General features: G+C 42.8%; 1 protein-coding gene across 1 annotated transcript in view; it reads left to right on the top strand.

Annotated features, from left to right (window-relative positions):
* The window catches only part of DGKH (diacylglycerol kinase eta), a 106667-nt gene extending 91419 nt beyond the window's left edge, over nt 1-15248 (top strand). The window contains exons 30-31 of the mRNA XM_079983474.1: nt 1656-7878; nt 8262-15248. Coding sequence (XP_079839600.1) covers nt 1656-1745 — 90 coding nt within the window. The 3' untranslated portion in view covers nt 1746-7878; nt 8262-15248. The remainder of the gene's footprint in view (nt 1-1655; nt 7879-8261) is intronic.
* Nucleotides 15249-19638: the final 4390 nt, after the last annotated feature.

Below are 19638 nucleotides of genomic sequence, written 5' to 3'. Positions count from 1 at the left end.
CTGAAATGTGGGCTTTCCAACTTGGGTGTTCGCAATGCAATAAACACGTCAAAGTCTCTGTGCTTTCCCCACACATAGAGGAAAACCTATTGTTCTCTGAAGGCACCTTGTCATTTCTGCCAGACAAGAGATTCATTCCACCAGATATTAAAAGAGAGGGACCTAAACTGGGCTTTTTTGGGGGGTGGGGGAACATACACATAATAGAAGACGATTCTGAGGTGTCTTGGGCAGAAAAATCTGTTGTGGATCATAACATTTAGGATACAGTGGAGGTAGAACGTAGGAATCTGCCTTGTACTATCAGACCATTCATCCATCTTGCTCACTGTTGTCTAAATGGACTGCCCCACCCGGAGGTGGGAGGGGGGTCCGAGCCTCTGTACAAAGCATGCTCTCTAATGCTGAGATGCAACTCTTCCCCCAGAGGTTAACATTTTCTGGATATATCGAGAAACCTCCTGTTTAAATGTCCCTTGAGTTTATTAGATATTTTTTGCATTATTGTTGCAGGTAAGTAACGTTATCTAAATCTATTCGGAATAAATTACAAAAATCTTAATACAGTGGTACCACAGGTTACATACGCTTCAGGTTACAGACTCTGCTAACCCAGAAATAGTGCTTCAGGTTAAGAACTTTGCTTCAGGATAAGAACAGAAATCGTGCTCCGGTGGCACAGCAGCAGTGGGAGGCCCCATTAGCTAAAGTGGTGCTTCCGGTTAAGAACAGTTTCAGGTTAAGTATGGACCTCCGGAACCAATTAAGTACTTAACCCGAGGTACCACTGTATTTAGAAATACACCTTGTTCAGGAAATTACATTAGTAGTAGTAGTACAGTGGTACCTTGGTTTACGAACTTAATCTGTTCCGGAAGTCCGTTCTTAAACCAAAGCATTCATAAACCAAGGCGTGCTTTCCCATAGCAGCGGGGGACTCGATTTACAAATGGAACACACTCAACAGGAAGCGAAACATGTTCTGCTTCCAAGGCAAAGTTCACAAACCAAAACACCTACTTCTGGGTTTGCAGTGTTCTTAATCCAAGTTGTTCATAAACTAAGCTGTTCTTAAACCACTGTACAGTGGTACCTTGGGTTAAGTACTTAATTCGTTCCAGAGGCCTGTACTTAACCTGAAACTGTTCTTAACCTGAAGCACCACTTTAGCTAATGGGGCCTCCTGCTGCCGCCGTGCCGCCAGAGCACAATTTCTGTTCTCATTCTGAAGCAAAGTTCTTAATCTGAAGCACTATTTCTGGGTTAGTGGAGTCTGTAACCTGAAGTGTATGTAACCTGAAGCGTATGTAACCTGAAGCGTATGTAACCCGAGGTACCACTGTATTAGTATTATTAGTATCTTCACTATTATTTGCATGGCTGCAGGAATTGCTTTTAAGAACTCTGCCATGTGTCGTGTGTCATGGGAACTGGTGTTATTACATGATTAGCACAGTAGCAATGGTTGGGGGAATTTTTTTATTATGGGTTCCTTGCTCTCTCCCTGTGCTTTTGACTAGAGGTAGGATCATTCCTGGAAACCTGCCCCCTTTGCTGGCCATCTGAACCGGTCCTCATTATTAAAGGTTAAAAGATCATGGGGTGCTTGTGTGCAAACTCTTGTGACTGACCTTTCCACTCTCCTTGTCTTGTAGGACCTGGGGATCACGAAAGTGGGTCATATGAAGCGAATCCTTCAGGGAATTAAAGAACTCGGCCGGACCTTGCCTTTGACTGAAGTATAGTTCTATTGCTGGCCTCTGAAGAAGAAAGGCTGTTTATGCAAAGCCGTGGAGGCACATTGCCTTCTCTGTAGGTTTCTGCACGGATGTGTGAGTGTCAGTATGTGGCATGCGAGGGATTGTGTTGGGGGCATTGCTTGAAAAAAGAGCCTAAGGGGAGTCCTTGGAAGGTTTTGTGGGCCTAACGTTGCTGCCAAATACATTGCGAAGAGCAGCTCTTAAAAAGTCAGTTTTTGACCGAAATCTGGCCTGGGTATCTTATGCGTTATCTAGCAAAGGGCAATCAAGATCGGATGGCTTTCCTTACATACATGGGATTTCTCAGTACTGCAACAAATAACTTAATGCCGTGAGAGCATTAGGTTTGAAAAATTCCTGAGGCCTGGAAACACTTGCCAATGTGTTGGAGGGACTGATTCCCGGTGGGTTTTTCAGGCAATGCTGATAACCTCGGCAACCTTCCTCCTCTTCTGTCTCTGACCAAGAAATCATGCTGTATACCGTGAGTGCAAACTGTAATGCCTGGTTTGCCTGCCTGAACTGTCTTTTTTTGTTGCATGACACACCTGACACTTTACAGACTTGAACAACTTTTATATCGGTTTGGAATAAGGTTTAATTTATTACTATTCTGTGTCTTGTGTTGGTTGAAGGCTTTTTCTGACGTCGTTCGTACCCTAAACGTGCTGTGAACATCTCTGCTATTCTCCAGCATGGGATGTATATTAAATATAATGGAGAGTTTATGTCCTCTGGCTGCAAGTAACTTAATAGTATTTTTAAAAGGCTGGTACCTCACAATATTATGAGTTTACTCCCAAGAAACAGAATTATCTGAATATTTTCTTATCGGCTATAAAATATGCAATGTTTATCTCTTACAGCCTCTCTTAAGGCAACTGCTAGCTTACTTTGAGTATTTAAACTTCAAAGCATGGCAGTATTGTGACTCATAGTAAGGTGGATGTTTGCTAATTCAGTGGTAGCAACCTGATTATGTTCACAGAACTAAAATTACTTCATATTGAAGGCACACTTGGACCAATTATTTGAATATCAGGGCTTGATTATGTGTTTTTTAATGAAATCAGTAAAAATTACAGAGCATATCAAATATTCAGTTTATCAACACAAGCGATGTCTTTCCTGTAAATATTAAGCAAATACTTCTTTTAGTTCAGAAATTATCCTCTTTAGAAATACTTAATTCCTGGGGTATGCGTGAAGCCTGTTTATCGGTGTATTTGTTAAAATGGACTAGTAAAATGGATTAAGAATTGTCTGTCTTAAAAATTCTAATCCCTTTATTAAAATAACATAAAATGTATTTCTATTTGTCTCTCAGCTGAGGCAGAGCTCTTTCAGGTGTATGCTTAAGCTTTTCACGTTAAAAATAACCAGTATCAAGTACTAGGTCCTAAATTGACTGGTGTGATATAATTAAAGATTGTCCAGCAATGAAGAACATAAAGGCAGTACCTAATAGAGGACAAAATATCTATTCTGATACATGTCATGATTTCCCCTTCTGCTTAAGTGGCAGTGAGCAACAATGGGGAATCCTGAGCGATACTACAATTGAATGTGATCCATCATAGCTTCTGAAAGAAATTTGATCAACTCAGATAGCAACTATTGCTCATCAGAATTAAGGTAGCATTTTATCACTCCAAATAAGTTGGACTTTCTACCAATCTTAGGTGGAGCTCCACAAAAACAGCGTTCAGCATCCAGTTTTCAAAATGATGTTGTGCTTTTGTGCTGTGTATGGACAAATTCTTTGTTGCATATACTTTTAAAAGGAGAAGTACTTGAAGCATCCTTTTATATTAAGATGAAACTTGTTATTTCATCATTGTTGTGAAATTTTAGCTTTTTTTTTTTAAATAAACCGTATAGCTCAAAAGTACAGACACTAACAATTTTCTAGTTTTACGGTGGTCAACGTAAGATTCACCATTAATGTTATTTACTGAATTACGATAACTTACAGCAGGAATTTGTTTACTTTTCCAATGATAGCACTGGTTCTCTCAAACTTTGTCTTACCTGCCCACAAAGGCACCTGAGGGATTAAATGTGAACTCTTAACATAGATGCCCTTGAAGAGAGCCAGCCTATTTGGCAGAGATCCACAACTCTGACATTACTACATCTTTTTATAGTTTCACTGATTTCTTTATTTTAGACTCTTAAAAGACGACAACATTTTCAGCAGGTGATTACAATTACAATGGTAGATTTCTAACACGGAAATTTTTCTAGGCTTTTTATATTGGCTCTGCTCCAAAGATCTCTGTGGGAACTTTGATGTCCACACAGACTAACACATGAAAAGCTTTCTTTATTCACTTTAACTTTGGGAAGCAGCGTCAGTGTCATGTGATGGATACAGAGGGAGAGCAATCTTTGCTAATTAAGTGAATTGAATACCATCTGAATAGGAAGGAAGTCTGTAAAGCCTAGATGAAAATTACCGTATTTTTTGCACCATAACACTCACTTTTTTCCTCCTAGAAAGTAAGGGGAAATGTCTGTGCGTGTTATGGAGGGAATGCCTACGGGTGGCGTGCCTACAGATTTTCCTCCTCTAAAAACTAGGTGCGTGTTATAGAGCAAAAAATACGGTATATAAAACTATCACATACCAAAGATGAAATCTTGTGAAACAGGATGACTATCACCAATACTAAATATTTCCCTTAAGGACGTAGAGTTAGGAGGACATTGTAGACACATGCATAGTAAAAGAGAGTTATGGAAATATGGTTTGCAAAGTGACATGATTGATGAAGCAGAAACTGATGTGCATTGTTTCCTCAATATCTGTACCAATTGTCAGATAGTATTGCTGCCTATAAGGACATTCTGACTTAGAACTAATCTGTTGTAGCAGTATTTGCTCAAAATGTTGCATCTGTTGCCTTTAAAATGTACAATGCCTTCTTTTGATTCTGAACAAAAGTGAAACCCAAATTTTCAACAGTATCTGAAAGGGTTACATAGAAACACCACATAGAAAGGAAAGCTTTAGTTATGATCAATCTGGTCATGGCAATTTGGTTATATAACCCCCATGCCTTCTGGATGGAACATCAATATACAATTTTAGGGAAGCAAAGAATGCATGGGCATTGAATACAGAAAGGCATTTAAAAAATAAATTTAAAAAAATGAATGTTCAGTACAGTATTTGAAATAGAATGTCCCCATTGTTTGCAGTTTGACACTTTATTTTAAAATTCTCACAAAGCATGGTTTCCCCACATTCCATGGATTCATTCCACTGTTGCCAGCAGATAGCTGAATCTTTTATATACTTTTTGCTTTTCAACTGGAAATAAATATCAAGCCACTTCATGAAAGCTGCACTAAATCCTCAAACTATGTACATTCACTCTTCTTAGATATCTAGATAAAAATTTGTTCGGGTATGGCTGTTGCCTTCCATTTTGTCCAAGAGGCAGGTGGCCAGTTTAACATTTAACATATCCCTTTAATGTATTGGTGAATGATAAAATGCAGAATTATTCTTTCATTTAAACCATACCTTGAAAACAAGAGTTTATATTGTATGTCATAGGAGATAAAAAGTTAGAATTAATATTGATTTCAGTTGTTAATATTTATAGTTGCACTGTGAAGGTCCATCACTCTTTATAGCTGTATAAGCATCATTTTTATATAGGCAAAAGATGGTTGACAGGTCTGTCAACTAGTTATGTCAAAACGCTTGTGTGTGTTTCTGTGCATTCAGACTTTATGGAATACATGGTTGGGGCAAATGGCTAAGATAGAACAATATATTAAAATTGCAACCAATGAATTGTCAGAAATGCCAAGCAGGGTCTGGTCATGTTGTGTCCAGTGGGTCAGAGCTGTCCTCCTGACACTGCTACTTACTTGGATGGGATTGATGTGGGGCAGCAGTGAGGTTGGGGCAAGGTGGGTTCTTTCCTGGTGCACCTATGAGGCCACAATGTTTCTGTTGCCCAGTTAGGCAAACAGGACTTGCGGCAGTGTTGGCACGGCAGATCCAGGGCCCCACTTCACTGCTGGAGGGTTCTGTTGATGTTTGGCAACCCGGCCATTGCGGCACTTGTAGATTTCATGTGCTGAAATTAAATAGGTGTAGTGCATCATCAGGGACGCGGGTGGCACTGTGGTCGAAATCACTGAGCCTAGGGCTTGCCGATCAGAAGGTTGGTGGTTCGAATCCCCGCGACGGGGTGAGCTCCGTTGTTCGGTCCCAGCTCCTGCCAACCTAGCAGTTCAAAAGCACATCAAAGTGCAAGTAGATCAATAGGTACCGCTCCAGCGGGAAGGTAAACGGTGTTTCCGTGTGCTGCTCTGGTTTGGCAGAAGCAGCTTAATCATGCTGGCCACATGACCCAGAAGTTGTCTGCGGACAAACGCCGGCTCCCTATAGAGCGAGATGAGCATGCAACCCCAGAGTCATCCGCAACTGGACCTAACGGTCAGGGGTACCTTTCAGTGCATCAGCACTAGCCTATTAACACTTGTACAATAAGCACTTTGTATACTGAGATTTGATACTACAGATATTTGTTATGGCATTGAGACCAAGAAAGATCCGTGCTCTTAATCCACTACAGAACTTTTAAAGACTAAAAGAATGATATTTTTTTACAGACATGTATCCTTGATAAAGAGCCCATTTTATCTTTGGTTGCGTTTTGAGTGTGTTAAGAACTTAATAAATAGTTAGTTGGTGGAAACAATGCATTACATGTGGAAACAATGCATTACCATGAAAGTAAAAAAAACCAACAGCTTCTGGATTATAGCACCACTAAGAAATGGAACCCAATCTTAGGCTATGTATGCAGAAAGGTTTGGACTTCATTTTCAGGGCTCCCCTTAAATTATGTGAGAGAAATCGTGTCCTCTTCAGAGAGGTTTCGGTGAGATCACTAAGACCGAGCTCACTATTTGTGTGGGTGGGAGCGATTGGATAGCCACAGCAACCTGATTGGGTCCCTCGGTTGCTGGGGTAATTCTGGCCAATGGATTGAGAGAATTTGCAGCTGGGGGACCTATTTATACCGCTGCACGTTGCGTCGAGCTTCTTGTTAGCGCCTTGTACATCGGATCACCTGCCCACCCTCCCTCTATTTAGGGTCTTGCCATGACCTTGCTATGCCGTTGTGGGTCGTCTGCTTTTGGGGCAGGGGCCCAATAGGAATTTTCCCATTTGGCTGATTGGCTGGTGCCGCTTGGGTTTCGCCTGCCGCGTAGCAAATCGTCACAACTTTGTAAGGTTTGGTGGTTAGGCATTGGTTCAAGGTGTGGTGGAGGGGAGGTTGTCACACCTGCCCCTGCCAATGTGTGATAGGGTATTCCGTTAAAGGAATCCAGGTGCTCGCCATGTTTTTGTCCGATCCCCTTCCAGGGGTTTGGGCCATGCCAGAGCACCTGGGAGCATTTTGGGGTGGGGTTGTGTCTGTGGTAGGACCAGTGCTCCCCCAGTATGTCTACTCTTACTGACTTCTGCTGTTGTCAGTGCTGCCCGGCTGGAGCAAGTCGAACCAATGCCTAAGGAAACCACTCACATTCTGTAATCAATAAAGTTGTGGCCCAAATTAGGCCAGTAACCTTAAACCAGGCATCCCCAAACTCAACCCTCCAGATGTTTGGGGACTACAATTCCCATCACCCCTGACCACTGGCCCTGTTAGCTAGGGATGATGGGAGCTGTAGTCCCAAAACATCTGTAGTTTGGGGATGCCTGCCTTAAACTAATATTAATGTCAACTGTGTTTCTTTGGGAGGTCTTCACATGCAAAGTAAATGGATTTCAACCATCAAAACTAAAAGTGGCACAGCCTCCTCCCTTAAAGATTGTGGGTTTGGGTTGTAGCCAACTAAGTTCTAATCAGAGTAGACTCATTGTAATGGACCTTTTAGTTGTGGCCATTAATTTAAATGGGTTCACTTGGAGAAGGATTAACACTGGAGACAATCCACTGATATCTCCAGGGACAGACAACATGTTTCTCCTGCTAGCCTAGTGCGTTTGCTCCTGATTATATTCCTTATATTCCCCAGATAAGTCCATGGCTGCTATTCTCTCTTTTGAGAAAAAGTAACCGCCACCACAAGGGACGCAGGTGGCGTTGTGGGTTAAAGCCTCAGCGCCTAGGGCTTGCCGATCGAAAGGTCGGCGGTTCGAATCCCTGCGGCGGGGTGCGCTCCCGCTGCTCGGTCCCAGCGCCTGCCAACCTAGCAGTTCGAAAGCACCTCCGGGTGCAAGTAGATAAATAGGGACCGCTTACCAGCGGGAAGGTAAACGGCGTTTCCGTGTGCGGCTCTGGCTCGCCAGAGCAGCGATGTCACGCTGGCCACGTGACCCGGAAGTGTCTCCGGACAGCGCCGGCCCCTGGCCTCTTAAGTGAGATGGGCGCACAACCCCAGAGTCTGTCAAGACTGGCCCGTACGGGCAGGGGTACCTTTACCTTTACCTTTACCTTTAACCACCACCACAATTTTGCTGTGCAGTCAGTGTATACCCTTGACAATCAATGCTTTTATCTTCACCAGATGTAATTGTCAATCACATTGACAGGTGTTTTGCTAAAAGAGGGTCTTCAAAGATTATAGTCACATTTTTACTTTTTGAAATACGGAAACCCTAAGAAATATACCTTATTTTTCCATGTATAAGACGCCCCCATGTATAAGACAACCCCTGTTTTTTGAGCCCAAAATTAAGAAATAAATAATTGCAACGTTCCATGTATAAGACAACCTCCAATTTTAAACTTTTGGGGGGAATATAGTCTTATACATAGAAAAATACAGTAATTTGGAATTTTATTTTATTTTTTCTGCTTTTTAAAATAAAGAAATAGTTCTGTGTTTTAAAAGGACAGATATGTGACTTTTACATATAAGAAAGCTAGTGGACTTTCCCATAAAATTGGGAAATGAAGAACACTGATTTTAACGCTATGTCTTAAAATGTCGTTAGTATTGTGAAAGGGTTTGTTCAGAATTGTCAAAGTGGTTGGAAAAATAACTTAAAAATCATAGCCTGTAAGTAAAACAGAAAGCAACCAGCTATATTGATGTTGTTCTCAGTTGTCAAGTAGCAGTTTAGAGGAAAAAGAAATGTTGTTTCAGGACAGAGTGGTAGTTTACTTATGCTTTGTGGCGGTTGCAGCATGTATGTATTTGTGGTGATAACTTTATATATCTGCATATATCCAGTTCTTCAACTTGCTCTGAAGAAAACAAGTAGGCTCTGGTAAACAAGTGAATGCTTGAGTTTTTTTTATAATTATGTATTAATTTCTGTCTGTGCTGCGTATGATGTGGAAGGGGCTGGTGTAAATAAATCTTGGTTCTCTAGGTAGCTACCCTCCAGACAGTTTAAGTAAATCACCATACATTTATTTAAATGAAAATTCGCACAATGGAGTGCAAATTTCTGCTGCAAAGGCCACATAGTTGAACCTGATATGCACGGCTTTGTGGCAGTGAGGGGAAGCAGTTCAGGTCGAGGGGACATTTTGCTTGAGGTGATACCTGCAGGCCTTCCTATTGAGAGGCTCATGCAGGTAAAAACCAGCTGAGTAAGAATCTAAGATAAGGACAAATATTCCCAAGTCACTCTCTGTTGTCAGGGTCAAATAACTGCACTAATTTGTCACTTGAGAAGCAACTGTTGCTCACATAATTTTTTTACCTCTGAACTTTGAATTAATTATATGGAAGATTAGTTGTACTCTCTTCCCCTAGAACAGATATTTGCGGTGGGAAAAACAGTCAAACCTCAGTTGTTGAATGTAATCCATTCCAGAAGCCCGTTCGGCTTCTGAAATGTTCCACAACTGAATCACAGCTTCCGATCGACTGCAAGAACTTCTTGCATTCAAGCGGAAGCCGCGTTGAATGTTTGGCTTCCGAAAAACGTTTAAAAACCTGAACACTTATTTCCGGGTTTTCGTTGTCCAGGAGTCGAAATGTACGATAACGGAGGCGTTCGGGAACTGAGGTAGCAGTTTAAGCTTTTGTTGCATGTGTGCAATGTAGTATGCTGATTTCTTATATAATTTGGATGGGTATTCAACTATGTTTTACACAGAGTAAATCCAATGAAAGGAATGAACATGATTAAGTTTGGTCTATTAATTCCAGCAGCTCCACTCTGCATTAAATATCACCCTCGTTTATAATAGTGGAATCATAACAACTACTACAAACCAACAACAACAACAACAACAACAACATTATAAGAGTAAAAAGACAGTAACAGCAGCCAGATCCTTATTGGAAACGATATTCTGAAAGTCTGCTGAAATGAAACTGTATAGTTTTGTCAATGTTAAACGTATCGCTTTGCAGTTACTTCAGTCCGGCAAAGACATTGTGCACCTGGTTAGCTTTAAACATGAGTCTCATCAATTAGTCTATTAAAAAACAGAAACAGTATTTGCTCCTTAAGACAGATATAGTACTGATGAAAAATGGAAGCTGCAACTTTTAAAATAGGTGCGAGGAACCCCACTGGTTTTACCCTCTCCTCCCAGCCACAAGCTATTTATAAGAGAATAACTGAAAGGGGAAAGGGCTTTGATGGCGTGCAAAATGTACCTTGGCCGGCTTCTTCCTCTACAAGAAGTTCAGATGTCTCGGTAGATGGATTTATGTTCCTGACAAATACGCAAACAGTGTGCTCAGTGAATTTTGCATTTGCTAAGTATGCTCTTGCCTTTTGAAGTGTTTGGGCAAAGCGATGGGGGTGGAGACGCTCCTTCAGGTCTACATTATCTGGGGTTGGAGGTCTTTTTGCTTTTTAGCACAGGGAGAGATAAATGGGTATTGGACAGTTTTGTTTTGTTTTTTAACCCATCTTGATACAAAACATCCTTGGAGAAAATGGTGAAACTCTAGTGGAGTTACTAAGGATTAAGTACATGCCTCTGTTTCCAAGTGAAATAGCTCTCTGTGCATGTCTGTGAAGGTTGTAGAATGGTGGGATTGGGTCCCCCACAGCTTCCCACTGGGATTTTGTTGTTGTTTAGTCGTTTAGTCGTGTCCGCCTCTTCATGACCCCCTGGACCAGAGCACGCCAGGCACTTCTGTCTTCCACTGCCTCCCGCAGTTTGGTCAGACTCATGCTGGTAGCTTCGAGAACACTGTCCAGTCATCTCGTCCTCTGTCGTCCCCTTCTCCTTGTGCCCTCCATCTTTCCCAACATCTTTTCCAGGGAGTCTTCTCATGAGGTGGCCAAAGTATTGGAGCCTGTCTTTCCAGTGAGCACTCAGGGCTGGTTTCCTTCAGAATGGATAGGTTTGATCTTCTTGCAGTCCATGGGACTCTCAAGAGTCTCCTCCAGCACCATAATTCAAAAGCATCAATTCTTTGGCGATCAGCCTTCTTTATGATCCAGCTCTCACTTCCATACATCACTACTGGGAAAACCATAGCTTTTACTATACGGGCCTTTGTTGGCAAGCTGATGTCTCTGCTTTTTAAGATGCTGTCTAGGTTTGTCATCGCCTTTCTCCCAAGAAGCAGGCGTCTTTTAATTTTGCGGCTGCTGTCACCATCTGCGGTGATCACGGAGCCCAAGAAAGTAAAATCTCTCACTGCCTCCATTTCTTCCCCTTCTATTTGCCACGAGGTGATGGGCCCAGTGGCCATGATCTTTGTTTTTTTGATGTTGAGCTTCAAACCGTATTTTGCGCTCTCCTCTTTCACCCTCATTAAAAGGTTCTTTAATTCCTCCTCACTTTCTGCCATCAAGGTTGTGTCATCTGCATATCTGAGGTTGTTGATATTTCTTCCGGCAGTCTTAATTCCGGCTTGGGATTCATCCAGCCCAGCCACATTCCTGTGCATAAATAAGTAAACGTAAATAAGTAACCATAGCCATTTGTACCTGTGTGTGTGATTCCACATATGTGGGAAAAATTAATCCAGTTCGAGAGATATAAACATATAAGATGGATAGCTTTTGTCATAGTTGCTTTTTGTGTCAAGGTAAATGGTAGGAAATGGTTGGACTGGGTTTACAAAATCTTAGGTGTGCCAAATCCTGCATGGGATTGCAGCCTCAACCCTTTATTTTCAGTGGGGTTGGTCACAGCATAGGACCAGGCTGTTAATATTTTGAATACTTATAACTTAACATAGCTCAAGGGGAGAATGCGTTTGACTGTTTCCATGAGAGATTCCTGCAGGCTTCAATTCTATTTAAAAGACTTTGGCTTCTCCCAGTGTGCAACTATCATTTCACTATAAAATAGTGGGGAGCCTCTGGCCTGCAGGAGATGCTGGGGAAGTTAAAGCTGTGGCTGCGAAAGAACAGCCAGCAGCTTGCTTATTATTATTATCCATCGTTGTTGTTATAATTATTAACTCCAAGGCTTCTTAGTTGTTCCTTTGCAGTTGCAGCTTGAACCCAGTTGAATTCTCTGCTCTTTGAATTGTGTGCTGTTGAGGTTTTTAAAGCTGTTTTCCGCAGGGATCCCATTCATTTTGGCACTCCCAAAGGAATCTGATTCCCACCAAAAGCAGAGATATTTCTACAGGAGAAAGTTGAGTGTGTGTGTTTCATGACAGCAGGAAGAAGAGGAGATACTCTGCCTACTTTTGGGGGGCAGTGGGGGAGGCAGGAGTAAGGAGGAGAAATAAGGCAAACCATTACACTTAACCTTCTGGGAGCTTATTTCAATTCTGTGGTTTAAAACCAAAACAATTAGAAGAGCTGAGCTAACTCTATGAGTTCAGTTTTCAAATTTTGCATTTCTTCAAAATATACTTCCAGGCTTCTCACTTTCTCAACCTTATTTTTTATTTGTTTTGGTTGGAATCGGTAGGTTAGCCGCTTTTTAATCCAACTCTTGAATGAAACGAGGTTACCAGCTCTTCTTTAGGGGATACGTTCTTCACAGCACAAGTGTTTTGTCCAATGTAACCCAAGGAATTTTAAACCCAAGAAATAGTAAGAAAGTATAGTACAGTCATACCTTGGGTTGTGAACATGATCCTTACGAGAGGCACGTTCGCAACCCGCAGCGCAGCGCCGCGTCTGCGCATGTGCGTGATGCAATTTGGTGCTTCTGTGCATGCGCCGAAACCTGGAAGTAATCTTTTCTGGTACTTCCGGGTTCGGTGCGGTCCGCAACCCGAAAATGCGCAACCCGCAGCGTTCGCAACCCAAGGTATGACTGTACCTGCAAGTAAAACAAACCATTTCCTTTCTGTGTTCTCCCCTGCATTCCCCCCCCCAGAAAAAAAACACTGGTTTTGTATCTTAAATGACGTTGCTTTTGCCAATGTCTGTGTATTTCAGGGCGTGCCAATCACTGACAAGGTCAGACATTTAGAGCCTCTAAGGTGACTTTGTTCTCACTTAAATGTGCATATATTCCTTATGTGACCAAATGTTGAAAAGTACTAACGAGCCGGTCCTGCTGGTTAATGGTAATTTTGCAAAGTATTGCATGCGAAAAAATTTTCCTTCAGCAACATGTACTTCTTTTATTCATTCAAACAAACAAACAAACAAACAAACAAACCCAAAGTTTCAGCTAGTTAGCCAGATCTTAGAATTTTGTGTTTTTCAAAACCATATGAAGCTATCCATAAGAATCAGATAGCAGCACTATTGCCAAAGTGTCTAATTTACATATTTTTTTGTATTGACATTTGTCTGAAAATTCCCACTGGCTTTAATAGGAAGCTGTACGAGGTCTTGTGTGCCATTTCCCTCTTTCCTCCTGCTGTTCTGCAGTATAGCTAAGCCAGGAATATTGAGTTAACAAGAACTATGAAGCCGGTGCATATTTCTTAGCTTTCATCTTTCAGGGTGCCTGGATTCCGTTTCTTGTCCAAGGCGTTTGATAACTCTCTTACTTTTCTAAATGCCAGCGTATGTGAGAACAGAAAGTAGCTATGTGAAGCCAACTTGTGTCGAACTGGAAGAACATTTATTTTCGTTTATTAAAACTTGCCTTTCCTCTTGTTAGATCAGGATGTCATGTGACATAAAATCAATACAAACAAACACAAAACAATCGTAAAAGCAACAGGAGAGAAGTGAAACAGATTGAGATTTGCTCAAATTTAAATGTTTTAATTCCTGGGTGGGGGAAAAATGTTTTTGTCTAGCGCAGGGGTAGTTAATCTCCAGCAGATGGACTCCAATGTTCATCTGCCCCTCAGCCTAGCCAGTGGTCGGGAATGATGGGAGTTGTCATCTGATGTGGAGGGGCCCAGGGGAGCCAGCCCTGGTCTAGCGCTGACATTTTCTCTTAGGGAGGCCATTTTACAACCTGGGCACCGCATCCATTCAAGGGACAGCTTATTCCCCTAATGTGCAATTGTGAACAATTTAACCTTTCTGTGCCTACGTTTTCCCATTTGGAGAATGGGAATCCTGCCTAGCAGCTTATTTGCAAAACATAGTCTGAAGATATCTAAATGACAAGTGCTATGCAAGTGATTAATGGTTTTCTTATGTTAAACAGCAGTTATCACAAATCCGAGTTTTATTTTCGTAGAGGTGGAAGGGATCCTGAGCATCATCTAGTCCTGCAATGCAGGAATCTCAGCTAAAGTATCCATGACTGATGGTCATCCAACCTCTGCTTAGAGGGTTATTGATATTGATGACTCTTTCGTAGTTCAGATCTTCACCTATGGGGTGGTGCAGCCTTCTTGCAGCAGGGATAGCCTCCTCCCATTGAGAGCGCCAACCTTAGTGCATGGGTTGTGTGCCTTGCCCACTGAGAGTTTAGCCATTCCCTGAGCCCTGGGCCAGGCCATGGGCACTGAGATGCTCTGCAGGTGAGCCTAGCTGTCGTCAGTGGCGTAGCGTGGGTTGTCAGCACCCGGGGCAAGGCAAGTAATTTGCGCCCCCTAACCCGTGGATTTGCGCCCCCTAACCCTAAGCCCCAGACGTTGCGCCCGGTGCGGCCGGCCCCCCCTGTACCCCCCACGCTACACCACTGGCTGTCGTCTTCGTATGCTGTAAAAAGACTCCGATTTTTCAGTGTGTCAGCAAACTTGCCCATGAAATCTGTTGAGCAGAGAATGTTGTAAGTTTGGGCTTTATTTACTTGTATTTGTTTTTAAGAAACAGTGAGTTTTTGTTTGTTTACATACTGTTTACAATGACACAGGTTTATTTTTAATATATACAACGGTTGAGATATTTATTGCATATGCTATTTGAAAGATGTTTTATGTGTTTTGCACCTTTGGGATATATTGTTACATTTCTGTATTCAGAATATTTGGGTGGTTCTGTTAATAGTAATTTTATGACTTCTAAGTGACCAGTTTTTTGTGCCTTTTTATTACTGGATGCATGATTGCCTATTTATTATTGTATGGAAGTCATGGAGATGTGTATTTTTGTATGCTGCTGGATGCAATGGTTGATTTTATTGTACATTTATGAGATATGCCTCCCTTAAAGGGCACTCGATGGATCTTCCTTCTGAAATAAACCAATACATACAATCTCAATAATTTATTTGAATCTTTTTTCAGTGAGAAATGGGTTTAATGAGCAGACCGACTTCTGAATAGGCAAGTTTGGGATTGCACTGGACAAGAACATCTAATGCTCTGCATATTGTGTCTGTTGCTCTAGGATTCCTTTGTCGATTGCACAACAAAAGATGGAGGGTGGTTGTCTCCGAACATTGGATGAGTGCCTGGCTCCTCATTCCTTTTATTTGTGTGCCGCTTTTCCGTACACACAAAAAACATGCTCAAAGGGGCTTACGACAAAGAAAACAGTAACATTTCACAAACAAACAGTGAAAAGGAATTTCCTAATAACATAGCAAAACAACACAATAGCAAATATAGTAACATACAAAAAACCCCTTTCAGTACTATAAATATAGCAAGATTATATAAACAACACCCAGCATGCAATAACAAAAATAACAAGGGTGTTATGTACTGAAGTTCTCACCCTGGGCCAGCAGGGGGATACTGTAGATTGTTATGCAAATGAAGGATCGAAAGTGACGTTCAGTGATTGGCTAGTTACAGAAAATGGTTACTGTTGCATTCTAGTGGAGCTCTATATAAGCAGGCTGACTGAGCTCCTCAGTTCAGTTCTGTTCCAGCTTACAAATAAAGAGCTGCTTTGGAAGAATCGCTGTGTCGTCTGATATGTTCGCCCACAACTTAACAAAGGGAGCTTGACCGTTGCCTCATGGTCATAGAAACGCCCCTCCCTTGATGGGGCTTACAGTTCCTCTCCTTCAGCAGCTTCATAGGAGGCTTCCAAGTGCAGGGAGCGAGGTAGCTGAAAACACTCCTCCCATGATGTTCCTCATAAGAAATAAAGATGCAAAGATGCATAGATGCATAGCACCCAGTGACTTGCAGTTCCAGTGGGCAATTTCTCTAAAATGAAATCCTCCCTCCACCTTGTGGTGGTGAATACGTCCAAGTTCTTCCATCTTTTCCACTCCAGAGACTGCTGGCTGCCTCTTCTCACCCAAGAACGCACTTGCGGTAGCAGCTGCTCTTGAATTTGCTGCAGAACACACCTGTACTTTGGCTCTGTTAGGTGGCGTTACACAGTATCTCCCTAAATTTAGATTTAAGTTTTCAGTGCTTGCGTGAACACACAAACATCATGTAGTTGTTACCTGGTCTGTGTTAAGTTGTGGGTGAACATATCAGACGACACAGCGATTCTTCAAACAGCTCTTGTTTAGTCACAGGCCAGAACAGAACTGAACTGAAGGGTTCAGCCAGCCTGCTTATATAGAGCTCCACTAGAATGCAACAGTAACTACTTTCTGTAACTATCCAATCACTGAACGTCACTTTCAATCCCTTATTTGCATATGTGGACCTGAGTGAAAACTACCGGTATCTACAGTATCCCCCTGCTGGCCCAGGGTGAGAACTTCAGTACATAACAGTCTGCTTCTCATGCTGTTCATTTGAGGGCACTTTATTGGGGGCTGATGATCATCCCAGCTGGGCCTATTTCACCCAAACAAATTTCCCATTTGTCCTGTTTTTAAAACAACACCGTTCAATCAGCTTGTCGCCTTCTGACTATCTTTCTGCAGAAGAGAAGAGAGAAGATACTGGTTCGAATACGTTCTCACTGCACAATAGAGGCATCGCAGTTCCTCATTCCCGCCTATTGCTTTAATTTCTGATTTGCACTAAACCCAACAGCAAGCATGTCTGGGACATAACACTAATACAGGGGTACCTCAGGTTAAGTACTTAATTTGTTCCAGAGGTCCGTTCTTAACCTGAAACTGTTCTTAACCTGAAGCACCGCTTTAGCTAATGGGGCCTCCCGCTGCCGCTGCGCCGCCAGAGCACAATTTCTGTTCTCATCCTGAAGCAAAGTTCTTAATCCGAGATACTATTTCTGGGTTAGCGGAGTCTGTAACCTGAAGCATATGTAACCTGAAGTACCACTGTGTGTGTGTGTGTGTGTGTGTGTGTATAAACACACACACACACACACACACACACACACAATCACAATCACATAACATTATTAAAATACCTGAGGCGTATGTAACCCGAGGTACCACTGTAAAAGTTTATTGCATGCGAGGTTAGTTTGATCTTACACATTTGTACAGTTAATTTCGACTCATCTGCAACACATACCATAGAAGACATAACATGAGCTGCGTCTCAAACTACAACTATTCAAAATATCTTGGGGTGTGGAGAAGAGCAGAATCTGATTAAAGCATCAACAGGAGTTAACAGCACATCCAGCCTCTTCCCTTTCTTCAGGTGTGCTCACAAAGAACAGTTTCATGCTGAAATGTCATGTTAGGGGAATACTTGGTAACCCTCAACATGGTGAAGACCATGGGAAGATCTAGTGCAAAAATGCAGAGGTGGAAGCAGTGGCGTAGCATGTGTTGTCAGCACCCGGGGAAGGCAAGTAATTTGCGCCCCCTAACCCGTGGATTTTAGCACTCGAGTCTCTTCCACTAGATTAGCGCCCCCCCCCAGATGTTGCGGCCAGTGCGGCCGGCCCCCCCTGCACCCCCCACGCTACGCCACTGGGTGGAAGTCCAGCCTAGTATGACAGCAGACTGTTTCTTCAATCCAAGACCCCCATACTGTTGTTGAAAAATTTAGTGTTGGCATGCACAGCTCATCTCTCCATGAAGGGATTCAGTGTCCCTTAAGCCCATTATTGGTCAGAGAGAAATGAATGGAGGCAGGAACCAATAGAAGGAAAGCAAGGAAATGTTTATTTTTCTGTTGCAACAGTCGTCCCGTCCCACCACCGGGTGAGGACCCAGAACAAAGTTGTGTAAAAACTTTTAAAGGTTTTAGAAATTGCCCAACCCCTTAGCCACCCAAAAGCACCACACAAGTGTTGCAGAAGGCAGATTTCAAAATTCATATTCCAGGTAGCGAATGCCTCAGATGGGCCTGCAGGCAATTCATGCCAAATGCTACGGGTCAGACTTTGGATTGGCTTACAACAACCCTAACATGTTGTTCAGGAATAAAGGTAAAGGTAAAGGTACCCCTGCCCGTACGGGCCAGTCGTGACCGACTCTGGGCTTGCACGCCCATCTTGCTTAAGAGGCCAGGGGCCAGCGCTGTCCGGAGACACTTCCGGGTCACGTGGCCAGCGTGACATCGCTGCTCTGGCGAGCCAGAGCCGCACACGGAAACGCCGTTTACCTTCCCGCTGGTAAGCGGTCCCTATTTATCTACTTCCACCCGGAGGTGCTTTCGAACTGCTAGGTTGGCAGGCGCTGGGACCGAGCAGCGGGAGCGCACCCCGCCGCAGGGATTCGAACCGCCGACCTTTCGATCGGCAAGCCCTAGGCGCTGAGGCTTTAACCCACAGCGCCACCTGCGTCCCATATTGTTCAGGAATATTAGACCTTAATTGCACATTGGGTTGAAACTGGAGAGAATCAACCCTAAAATAGAATCCATTGCTTTTTATGCAGGTTGTTGGCCAGAGAGAGTTGGGTGTATTGCACACCCTTCAGTGCAGCTTAGAGATGGCTAGATTGACTGGGAAAATCAGAAATCAGAAGGATCAAAACTTCAATAGAAAATGGGACAGATATGGATTGTCTTTAAAAGAACACTGTAAACACTTGAACAAAGACTTTGGATATATTGGAGGACTATAATTCTTTTTTTTGACCTCCTCAACCACTGACTAATGCAGGGCTGGGCTCAGAACCACTTTGCTATGGGGTGGGAAAGAGTCTCCCAGGGGTTATCTAGTCTAACTCCCTGCTATTCAGGAGCCAGCTTGTATAGTCTAGTACAGTGGTATCTCGGGTTAAGTACTTAATTCGTTCTGGAAGTCCGTTCTTAACCTGAAACTGTTCTTAACCTGAAGCACCACTTTAGCTAATGGGGCCTCCTGCTGCTGCTGCACCGCCGGAGCACAATTTCTGTTCTCACCCTGAAGCAAAGTTCTTAACCTGAAGCACTCTTTCTTGGTTAGCGGAGTCTGTAAGCTGAAGCATATGTAACCTGAGGTACCACTGTATATTCTAGTACAGTGGTACCTCGGGTTACAGGTGCTTCAGGTTACAGATGCTTCAGGTTACAGACTCCGCTAACCCAGAAATAGTGCTTCAGGTTAAGAACTTTGCTTCAGGTTGAGAACAGAAATCGTGCTCTGGCGGCTCGGCGGCAGCAGAAGGCTCCCATTAGCTGAAGTGGTGCTTCAGGTTAAGAACAGTTTCAGGTTAAGAACGGACCTCCAGAACGAATTAAGTTCTTAACCTGAGGTACCACTGTATATTGTGGGGGTGGGGGTGGGGGAAAGAACCACAAGCACCAGCCCAACGACCAGTGTGAGGGCTGGACTGAAGTGTAGCAGTAGTAATTTTACATTTATTTATAGCCCGCCTTTTCTCCTGAC

This window comes from Podarcis cretensis (genome assembly GCF_951804945.1).
Source record: "Podarcis cretensis genome assembly, chromosome: 7".
NCBI lineage: Eukaryota > Metazoa > Chordata > Lepidosauria > Squamata > Lacertidae > Podarcis > Podarcis cretensis.
This window is presented reverse-complemented; position numbering and strand designations above follow the sequence as displayed.